Source organism: Synchiropus splendidus, chromosome 12 (genome assembly GCF_027744825.2).
Source record: "Synchiropus splendidus isolate RoL2022-P1 chromosome 12, RoL_Sspl_1.0, whole genome shotgun sequence".
Lineage (NCBI taxonomy): Eukaryota > Metazoa > Chordata > Actinopteri > Syngnathiformes > Callionymidae > Synchiropus > Synchiropus splendidus.
Genome location: NC_071345.1, coordinates 9,509,268 through 9,521,048, shown reverse-complemented (window position 1 = coordinate 9,521,048; position 11,781 = coordinate 9,509,268). Strand labels below are relative to the sequence as shown.

Sequence of the window (11,781 nt, the reverse complement as noted above, 5' to 3'; positions counted from 1 at the left end):
TACAACGATGAAGTTCACATGCCAGGCCTCGGGGTGGTGTTGTAACAATCTACCTACAAATGGAGAAGATGGTATAGTACAGGGGTTCTTAACCTTTTTGATCTTGGGGCCCAACCTTTCCACAGCATTCGAGGAATACAACTGATCCATTACTCTTGATTTCATTTGTGTTCAACAACCATATTTAATCTACTTACATGTGAACCAAAACCTGAGATGACATGAATACATGTGATCATCTGAGAAGATATTTATTTGTCATCAAAAAGTCCAACCAGCAGCTGAAGCAGATGCAAGTCATATTCATCAAATTTACTGAAGAAAAAAAAATGCAGTTGATCCAAATTTAAAAAACTGTACATGAATAAAATTTTGAGTAAAATAAATATACTAAATGTCTAAATATTGTGAAATAAGAATAATATATATTTTTTTCAAAATATTAACTATAGAAGATATATGTGTAAATGAAAGTATCACTTCTTATCATTTTTTCTTTTCATGAACTTCCCCGTAATCTGACAATTTTCATTTTAAAATATTAAGAACATTACAAATCACAACACCTCCGACTCTATTCAATGAAAAGTGATTTTTTTTTCTTAAAAAATATCTAAATGAATTACTCCCGTTTAAAAACTAATTTTTATCCTTCAGAATGAAAAGATAAAAGATGAAGAGCTGAAATGAGTCTGGAGACAAAATTAGGGAGGCACTTCCCTTGATATTGTGTCTCATGAATACATGTTTGAGTGTCAATGTTTCATTTTGTGCTTTTTGTTTGTATAGGCTTTCAAACCGTGGGAGAACGTGCACGACAACATGCTAATAATATACTTTCTAAATGCCAAAGAACACTTGCTTACATAATGCGGAGCTGTACGACACAAATGAGCTCTGTAAAAGTGTTTTTGTGTCCATCAAACTCTGAGCCGGCAGCGCGAGTCTGAGTCACAGTTTGACAGTGTTTGTGAAGATGCTAACATTCCTGCACAAAAAGCAGGAAAACCACACAATGACACAACTGCATTCAGAGTAATCCTTGTTAAGCCCTGGTGAAGTTCAGCATTAATCCACAGCAATTAAGAGAGGAAAACACAAAGTCCCAAAATATGCCGACTGGCTCGTTTTTTCTTTCAACTCAATATTTAATTAAGAGTTGGAGCAGCACCTCTTTCTGACATCAGCTCCCAGGGCCTGAGTTACAGGTGCCAGTAGTCCTCCACGCTCAGTCTGTTCTCCGCCAATGCAGCCAGCTGCTGTCCTGCAAGTTGAGATTTGTGACACCTGAATGTGTCTCAGCTGCTGCAGCACTCAGGACTGCACCTTGTTCGTTGGGTTTTACATCACATTTGGGCCCTCTTTGTGGTTGTGTTGCCTCCATATTTGTTTGATAAACATTATACAGTTTGAAAACTGGAGAGGCACCGTGAGGGTGCTTTCACACTAGGGGTTCTGTTTCGAGACAAAGCTCTTTCGTCTCAGAAGCCCGAGATGTCAACACAAGCGAGTCAGGTTTTGGCCGCGGACCTGATCCCCACTGGAGACCTGAGAGCGCAGATCCCCTCCTTGCAGCTAATTTCTGCCCATGTTATGATAATAGGGATGGATGAGATGGCAATTTGTAACCCATGTTTTCCTGCAGAGAACAGTCAGACATAAGGCAATAGCACCATGAAACCCCCAAGTCTGGTGGTCCACTCTGATGAAGCCCCGTTGCCGCTGCGGAGTCAGGTGCGACGTTCCTTAGCCGCCTGAATCTGAAACTTTTGAAAACGTCCGGAGTGGAAAGTTTCATCAATGCATCAGTGCTCTCTGTCTTGAAGTCCTGCTACAAGCGGCCAGTATGTATTTTTGTATTTCACGGACATAGGAAAGTCTCTAGAGAGTCAACAAACTACGTCTCACATCAAATTAAATGTTTTTCCACTTAGTCCTTTTGACTGAATAGTTGCTGCATTCTGCAAGGTTTTTCTATTTTTTGCCTCCTTGAGAGTTATGTAAAACATGTCTGAATTAAAATGATTTAATGGTTCTTTTTTTCACATCAGGCACACAAAAGGTCTCATCATTTTGATTACAAATTCATTGTCAATCCATGTGATTGGTATCGGTTATCGATGGTTATCGGCACTCTGGCAGATTGGCATCGGTAATCAGCAGCAAAAATCCTGATCGGAGCATCAAGGCTGTCACCATCTTGGAGCGAGGAGCTTCTTGCGACAGGCTTCTGGATCAGGTAAATTGGCTAGTTTTAAAGATCACATTTCGTAGATATACAGAAGCTAGATTGTTGGCTGTTTCCTTTGCGTTGCTAGAAGAAAGTAAATTATGTATTAGTCATCACCTGTGCCACAAGCTAATGTTGTGTATCTGATTGAATGATGCTTATTCAGACGCCCAGTTGAAACTGGGTTTAAATTCTGATGCATGTCAAGGCTCATGCATCAGGGCTGTGCTTTAAATTGGCGCCTGTCTGGGCCCCGACTTGATTAGCAACATTGCTAACGTTCCTGTGAAGCGACTTCCATTTCCTTAAACCCACAAATCATTCTCTTCTTGTGAGAAGTAATGACCCAAAACTGGACCTGAGTCAAATTCATACGTCGGCGGGTCGGCGTCATCGTGATTGACAGCAGAGCTGATATCCGGTTTGCGTGTTCACCTCAGACCAGGGTCAGCTACATTTAATGTATATAATGGTGAGATCATCTTCACTGCTTCCTGCCACTCTTTGTTGTTCTCAGAAACATACGACTCTGAGCTGCTACCGCCTGGTGGAGCTCAGCTGATCACTGATGGGAATCGTTTGAATCGGACAGGTACAATGTTGTATGTAACGGGAGCATAAATGGGCCGGTTATGTAACCATTATCAGTTTATCAGTTGGAGCCATTGGAAAGCGTTCTATTGAGTTCATTGTGTGCAGTTTTATCAAGTCGTGTTGTCTGTTTGCTTACAAACTGTTCTGAACAGCGCGCAGCCCCGCGGCTTTGTCTGAACAGATAATGAATACTTCAAAGGGTCCGGAAGGGTAACAAAATTTAATCATCTGTTCTCGGTTTTATTATATAGAGCTAGAGATCCATACCGAGAACTGAGATATAACATTGGTTCAGAACTTGGTATTTTACTGACACATACAGATGAAAGAGTCCTCCTCTGCTGAACCCAGTGACTCGCTCTTAAGAAGTCTAGACACCACTGTGGACTGCACTTTTATTCAGCCTGCACGTCTGAAGCACTGAATGACAAAAGTGTAGAATGTTTCCGAGTGATATTTTCAAAGGAAGTGTCTCTCAGTTGTGAGGTCTGACGGATGTTTTGAGTGTTAACAAAATAGAAAAGGTGTTATGAGTACATCAAAAATAGGACTGCTCATGGAGAGCTCAGGCTTGGTCCTGTTTACAACGGCAGCTGGCCAGATGTTTCATGAGACCAGGATGATATATTTGGGCATCAATGCCAGAAGATTCCTGCAGAACAAAGGCCTTGTTCATCGTGTTTGACACAGAAAATCAGAAATCTGATCCAGTGGAAATGAAGTAGAAATCGATCGATAATCAGTCTTATCTCCATTCAGGAAGTCACTCTGCTCCAAAATTTTGAACTCGGAATTCCCCAAGTGTCCTCTGGCGAGGAACTGGTTTCGCTCACAAGAAGTCAAATCAATTTTCACCCATGACATGTTGGCTGCTCTCATCACATGATCCTAGGCACCAACATGCCACGAAACAATCCCAAACATATAAGTGACTCAAGATGCAGCCGTCAACTCACAACTCTGAGGTGAAGGACTCTGAGCGTCATATTATTTGTCCTTTATTTTTACTGAATCATACATAAATAATACAATGTATTTACAGTCATTTATTTTTTACGTAAAATGGAAATGAGATCTTACATGCCATCTGATATTTTGAATTATTTTTTAAAAAGACAATCACAGAAACACTTCTTAGGTTGGTTACACTTTAGAATAGGGAACATATATCACCACAAATAGACTTCAGTTGGCATCATGTTCAGTCAGACTATATTCTGACCCGAAACATTCAATCTGACACCATAAATACTGATTATTATCAGTTAATAAGCATAGTGAATATGTGGTCCCTGTTTTAAAGTCTAACCCTTAGGTTTTCAATAATGAAAGAAGTCAGTCTTTTGGATGTTATTAACCCTGGACAGTCATCACCAACATGCTACATTTGACTTTTATCTGCCGCGGCTGCAGGAGAACAGTGATGGAGCTGAGGTCTCACCCCAGTACTGGGCCCTTTAATGAAATATCTGATCGCTGCCAACAAACCCCTGCGGAGCTGCATGCATACATCATCACAAGTCCTACATGAAGCACAAGCCCTGGAGGGTTTTTCTTTTTTTGCTCCCCAGCTAAGTAAAAGGGTGTAAATATAGCCAGCTGTTTGAACTCAGCTAATTCACAGAAGGAAGGTCAGTCCCCTCTGATATCGTAATTCCTTCCTCTCTTGGGTCTCTGCTGGTGAAGGCAAACACATTAACAAACCTAAATCGGGTCGCTGCTCTTTTACGCCGAGGACACAAGATGTAACACAGGCACAACCCGCCTTCTCCGAAGATCATTTTCCTGGAGTTAATGTTGATGGACGCCCTGATATTCCAGGCACATCTGTCCCTGTAGCTGACTGCCGACAATAACAGAGTTGTTCTTTGCATATTCATCACCTGTTATTGCTCAAACTCTCTAATTTGTTTTGAAGGGAAATCACAAATTTAAGAAGCTTGAAAAACACGAAAGGTTTTTCGTATCAGAAGTGATGGAGGGTGCACTGAGGACGGAACCGGAGCATGAACTAGAAACTAGCATTAAGCAAATGCTATGACATTTATCAGCCTGGCAGGTTGAAATATCAACTTCATTTGGACAAAACTACCCGATTCATTAAAGCTGTTCTGCAGTCAGATGGGCTGATTCTCGTCGTCTTATGAGAGCTGTGAAGCGCGACGTGCTCGGCGAGACTTTTCAATCATGACAGGATTGAAAAGTTTGGACTTGAAGGACTTTCCCTTCACATGCATTAGGTTGGCGGTATCTACCCGTCACCACTCATTTGCACTTACTTACTGATCATGATTCCTGTTCAAGCTCTTCTATTCTGGTCCCTTTAGGAACCTTGAAGTCAGTCGTGTGGAATGCGAAGGCACATCCACCCTCTACGTCTACCAAGGAGAAACCACTCAGTAGCTCACAACTGCTTGCACATCGAGTCAACCTCAGCCCAGAACCTTAGCCCAAGAAAAATGGATCTATAAATCTATCTATCTAAACATACATACAATTCATCCCTGAAAAAATTCCACTGAAGGATTCTTTGGCACGTTTTTCTGTTCTTGAACTGCTTTTTCTTGCACATTGTTTTCGGTGCTCTTTTGTATCGCTTTTTTTTTTGCACTTTATAATATTATTTCTTTTTAATTGACTGTGATATGTTGTGTACAGAGCATGTCACAAACACAATTTCCATTGGGATTAATAAAGTTGTCTGATGTAAGACCCTTGAAGGCAAGGGTCTTACAATCATCTTATCTGGGTGCCACTGATGTCAAGTTTATGTTGATAGAAAGCAAAACGCAAGAATTGTTAAGTTGAATGTGTCGCCAGTGCAGCAGTGATTATTTCCCTCTTCATTTCAGCAGAAATGAAGAGGGAAATACACTCTTCAATACACAAAGACACTGCTTTGCAGTAGCACTCGTCGTAGTCCTGGTGCCACACTGAGTGGTGATTTCAGGCTCAAAATGCTTTCAGTGTGTCTCTGTTGGCAAGAGACAGCACAACAGCATGTGACAGTGCAGCGTAGTGGATGTTTGCTTACAGTGGTTGGAATATCCCAGATGGATGCAGCCGAAAATAGTCCCTTTGAACACCCTTATTCGCTCACAGTGGGCGGTGTGGGGGGTCAAAGATAGTCAGATCCTACATAACTCTAAACAAGTTGGGGGACCACAAAACACTGGCCTTTGATTGTGACTAATCACGTACGGGGCCAAAACTTTAAATCCAGTCCAAGTCACTCTGTGACCTCGGTGTGTTTATTGAAGAGTTCAGTAGTGGGTGAGGCCGTTGAATATATTGTGACTGGAGGATGGAGAATTTCCTCCATTGTTATGTCTTCTTCTTGTCTCATTGCCTGAATGTTGCCTTAATGTTCAACACATTCCTGTCCATGTTTCTAATCTACATGCAGCGTTGCTGTTTTGGTGAACTTCAATGAGTATTTGGTTTTAAACCAACAATGCAAATTCAAAGCTCACATGAAATTACCGGGCTGGATTTAGGACCTGGCACGTGCTTTGAGAGGTGACTGTAGTAGAAGCTAGTCCCAGGAGCGGAGATGCTGCAGCCCATCACAGAAGACTTGCATTCCTCTATCATAGGTCCTATTTTCAAACTGAAGCAATGGTTCCAGAAAGTCAGACATTGTGTTCCAGGAATTCAAAATGTCTCAGAAGTCAGAACTAATGGGCATAACTTGGCCCTTTTGGCTGTAATCTGTAGCCAGGCCAATCCCTAACGGTTGCTCTTTAGCGTGCAGTAAACATGTTTTCTTTTCATTGTGTAGCCACAGAAGTAATAACGTTGGGTCCAGACTCACTGGGATGTACATTATTTACACAATCACGTACAGCTAAATGGTCAAACAAGTCCTCTTCTATACCCAAACGCAAAGCGCTTCATTCTCCTCCTCATTTTCACTTCATTTTGTTCTTAATTCCATGAAACACATTCTCATTTCTCCTCTGAAAACATCCTGTTGAGTTCAGAGGCAGACGATGTGTTTATGGTGTCCAGTCTGTGGATGTCAGAGCCTCACTGGTCCTCACAGTGGAGGTCCTGAGTTTGGGACTGGCGTCTCGGTTTGACTGAGGCGTCGAAAACAATGTCGTCCTCCCCCAGCGAGGAACTCCGCTCCACAAAGTTGGGGATGGTGAAGTGAGAGAGGAAGTCACACTCCTTTTCTAACGTGCTGTCTTCCATGAGTCCCTTGATGGCCAGGAGACCCCCGCCCCTTTCCCCGTCCTCTGCTCCTCCTACATCCACCACGGCGGCGCCGGTGACTCCAGGCCCGTTAACGCTCACTGAGCCGTTTTGTCTCGCCTGTTTCCTCTGGCTTCCTTCGCTCACATAGAAATTAAAGTGAGAGCGAGTTTCGGGGAGCAGTGGACGGGAGAAGGCTTTGTCGTTTTCCTCTGAGGGGCCATTGATGTCCACCAGGCAGCTTCTATGTTGATGCCTCTTCTCAGCTGATTCTGGGTTCCTGTAGAGTGAAAGAGGAAGATCAGTCCAGCTCAACAACAAAGCCATAACCTTTGCAGCCACTTTATCCTGATCTAACATTAACATTATGACCGTCTGTCTAGCGTTATGAACAGTGTCTCACCTCTTTCTTAAGCATACATGAATGAAGTAAAACATGTGACCTGTCTCAGTGCGTGTTCTGGCGCCGACCTCATCATGATGATCTGCCAGCACAGCCAGGGTACCACCAGCTGTTCCACCAAGCAGTTGCTCATAACACAAAATGAAAATAGGTGCTGAACTGAGGTGCCGCTGTATGGGAGCACTTGGGCGTCTCAGTTCTGATTCTTCAGGTGATGGTCCAGCTCAGACTCAAACCTTGTACTAGAACTTGCTCAGTGAGCCACTACTGTTGGAGCGAGAGAGAGACTGATGTCTTTAAACAGATAGAAGCCTGTTTTTTGGGAGCATCTCACCCAAGACCGAGTCAAGGACAAGAATCGCCAACCAGCCCTTAAGGTTTTGTTGAAGTACATTTGTCCTATGAGCTGTCTTGCCAGTGAATCTAAAAGCTCATGATCTCTTCATCTCTAATCTAATATAATCTCTGACGTCAATAAGGTCATATAATGTGTACACCATCATGACTCAGAGGGAGACTCGGTCAGGCAGTGCAGGCATTTCCGAGACAAGACCAAGACCTTGAGGACCTTGCGTCTTGAGTCCTACAATGCTATGCTAGTGGACAGGCAAACTTTCACTGTTGGATTATTGTTAGTACTGTTGTTTGGATTTAAGATTTACAAGGATCCATGACTCACACAGGATTGTTCTGGTGACGTTGACAAATGTTCTGAACTGAATCCTGCTCATGTGGCCGAGTCACAACAATACTGACAGAATACACACATTTCATTTTTAGGCCTCAGACTCTTATGATGTTCAAGTCTTTTAAACTGGAACTGCATCTGTATTTTGTGCGTTCTGCAGTTTGGACTCCCCTGGTGCGACAGCCTCACTCACATTTGTACTCATACATGTTTGTCGGTCTGCTCTGATTGAATTCGATTCATTGGTGCTGCAAATCTGTCTCCAGAGAATGGTTTGTCAGGACATCCCCAGTGGGAGACGGATGTGTAGCAGCAATAGACACCAGCCCGCTGCGACCTGGGATTGTGAAGGGAATAAGCCCTGGGTTTAATAAATGAGTGAATGGTTTTCACGTCCTGCCTCTTGTCCAGTCTTTTATTGGAAATATTCTTACTACCATTTTGAATGAGTCTTGCACTGATCTATTCAGATAAGAACTCATGCATTTTTATTGAAACCCGAGTGAAAGGACAATCACCTCCTCTCTTTGGAAATGATCCTGTGACGTTTAATGCCTTGGGTTTGCCCATAAATCAAACCCATTTTCTTAAAACTCTTCTGCACTCCATAATGCAAACTGACATCAATAGAAATTGATCAACCTCCAGCTTTAAAACGATAGTTTTGACTGACAAACCTGCAAAATATTCATGTGACTCTGAGAGAGCAATGGAGAACAGAGGGAAGGCGCTGAGTTTTTGGTACGTAATAGCTCTGTTACAGCGCTCACACGCCGATAAATCCAAGTGAATGAATTGCTCTTGGTGCATTAAGTGACCTCCACAGAGAGTACGGAGTTAGATAATGGGTTTTGATTTATGACTGCTGAGCCCTGAAGACTTGGAAGTGTGATTTGTGAGGCACAACGGGGTGAACGTTAGCCGTCATTCCAGGCATAGGGATGACGGGATGTCATGGTATGGTAAAAAAAAAAGAATTGATCTTGTTTCTTTGAGTCACAGTTCTCCCTGTATAACACTGCATTTTGACAAAGATATGGCTGAGAACTCTCTACAGTGGGGAAACATAAGGAGTCAAGATCCCATCATAGGGGGTGCTGCTAAAGCGCTGCGGAGAACCGTGATTAGATTTTTATGACACAGCTGGGGGCGCTGCAGACATGGTATCCCAATCATTGCAAAACCAGTGTTTCATAAGTCTTTAATATTGTTTTCCAAACACAAAATATTATGTGTTTAATCTTCGTGGTGGAGCAGAAATTTCAGATCACGCTACAAATTCTTAATAGTTGTCAGTCTGTCTGTCCACAGCGTGTCACTCACACCCTATTCTGGCCCATCATTAGATATAACTATCTCAGCCCATAATAAACCATTAAGGCACCACTAACACTGACAGCACTTCCTTCCTCTTGCTTTGTGAACATAGCTTCTCACCTAGCGCTCACGAACAGTAGGCGAGCGATTTAGCATGGCGTATCACTACATGCTACAGTAAGTTTACAAGCATAGGTCATAGGGTGAAACTGCAAGTGACTCGCGCACGTGAGAGCACCGCCTTGTTATTTCTATTTACATAAATATTTTTAAGGTAATGTGAAGTTTCAGTGCAAGAGTTTTGCTAAGCTCTAGATTCATAGCACTCCACTACAACTGAAATTCAACATTTAAACTGTGCTCTGTTTTTTTTGTCGACACCCTAAATTTTTGATACTTAGTGCCTTCAATCTTAGTGCCATCACACTGGTTTCCATGAACAGGGTGTTTCTCCCCGGCAATTTCGCTGAATTCGATTGAAATTCGCGGATTCTCATGCCTTTGTGGACCCGCCGCCACGACCCTCGAGACACTGCCTCATGCCGACAAGCAGCTGACTGCCCTCTGGGTGGACCATTTTTAGAAATGTCTGGAGGTGATGTGGCTGTCGCACTAAAACCGTTGCTTGTGTCTCGACTTCATCATCTAAGGACTGAAGTCGAGATGCATTTCGTGTTGAAGAAAGGAAAAGTCACTGTATCACTGTTTTTTTTTTTTACATTATCTGGCTAATGTTTAAGAGCTCTGCCCTTCGTCAGATACTCAAGGTACTTCTGGCAAAAACAGCATTTGTGTAGCACTCCAGAAGATGGATATCATTTTGTCTCTGGGGCAGAGAGTCTCAAGAAGAAAAGTGTGGCAATTCTTTTGCCACTTCTGGCATGCAAATCTTTAATGGATTCATCTTGGTGGCTAAAGTTAGAGGCTCGTATTTGCTCCGGAAGACTGGAAATCCTGGAGCTATGATCGTCTCCGACCTTCTTTATCAGGGAAGCCTCCAAGTGCAGATTGTCTGCGATCTCCTGGGAACCTGGAGGGGTCCAACAAGTGCGAGCGTGGGTAGGAAATGCAGATGAAAATTGGACTCACTCTTGATGCGGGGCTCCGGTCTTGGTCAGCAGGGTGAGAACGAAGAACATGAAGATGACGAACACGGCGAGTCCGACCCAAAATCCGATCACAATGGAATCTGAAAATGAGATTCAGCTAATTGTTTTGGGAGATGCAACTCCATATTTAAAACACTAGCAGCAGCAGCGAGGATTGTTTAAAAACATGATCAAAGTGCAGCAAAACAACACCGGTTTTGCTGTCAAAATAAATGTTGTCTTACATCTGTGCGCTCGAAGCCCCTCATAAGAAACTGGCTCGTCGTCGTCGTAATATTCATACTGCCACACGTAGTCGCTGCGTCGCGCACTGGTTTGACTCCGGTTGTTTAAATGAGACATTTCCAGATGATATCTAATCCCCCTGGTGACAAGCACAACGTGAAACGACCCCACTCCATTTCAGAATCAAAGCAAAACGCGCGTCAGCGGAGCTGCAAACTTCACCAACCTGCGCAGCTGGAAGATGCGATCCTTTCTTTGGGTGTGAAACAGACCTCAAATAAGTCCGCAGGTCGTTTATCCTTGTCTTATAGTTGAACACCGAGCCAGGAGCGCGAGAAAACGGGACATGAATCCATCTTTTTACGCGGACCCGCCGTGCATCCTCGCGTGAGGGAGAGGCAGCTGCTCTGACTCCTCCACAGACTCGCAGCCGAAATCATGACCCTCTCTCAGACATGCACGGGAGGGAGATGGTGAGTGGGAGTGCACGGCGCAACCCGGGGATGGCGGGTCCCGCCAGGAATACCAATGGCTTCATTACGGTGGCGCTCTGCGCCGCGCTCCTGCCAGCAACAAACGGATGCTCATTTTAGCGCGCAGACGCGGGCTTTTATTCACAGCGCAAAACAACTCTATTGTGTTTTCTTTTCAACTGTTTACTTGCTTTACCTGCTTCCCGTTGGATAAAGCCCAAAAGCTGCTCCACTGTCAAAGCTTTTTTTCAAAGTTTCACTGGTTCCAAGTGTGACCTATATATATTAAATAACATAATTTGACATGTTCTTACATGTTGTTTGACATGACAAAGGTCTAAAACTTACACGTGCCACAAGGAAAACACAACGAAAATCTGGGTGTCTTTTTTTTTTTGTATCTTTAACTATAAATGGCAAAATCCAGCGGGTCACATAAGTACATAACAACTTATATGACTCTCTTTAGGACACACACAAACTCTATCAACACTGCAAGTTTGTGAGTGTCACCAGAGAGCTGTAGAGACAGTAATTTTACCGTC

At 43.3% G+C, this 11,781-nt stretch overlaps 1 protein-coding gene across 1 annotated transcript; it reads right to left on the bottom strand.

The window, feature by feature from the left end:
- Positions 1–3,733: 3,733 nt before the first annotated feature.
- LOC128767886 (melanocortin-2 receptor accessory protein 2A-like) lies at positions 3,734–11,288 on the bottom strand. The gene is made up of 4 exons (XM_053880222.1): positions 10,990–11,288; positions 10,763–10,902; positions 10,519–10,618; positions 3,734–7,301 (listed from the first exon to the last, which is right to left on the bottom strand). The coding sequence occupies exons 2-4, from the start codon at positions 10,878–10,880 to the stop codon at positions 6,854–6,856; spliced, it is 666 nt and encodes a 221-aa protein (XP_053736197.1). The 5' UTR covers positions 10,881–10,902; positions 10,990–11,288; the 3' UTR covers positions 3,734–6,853.
- Between the last annotated feature and the right edge of the window lie 493 nt (positions 11,289–11,781).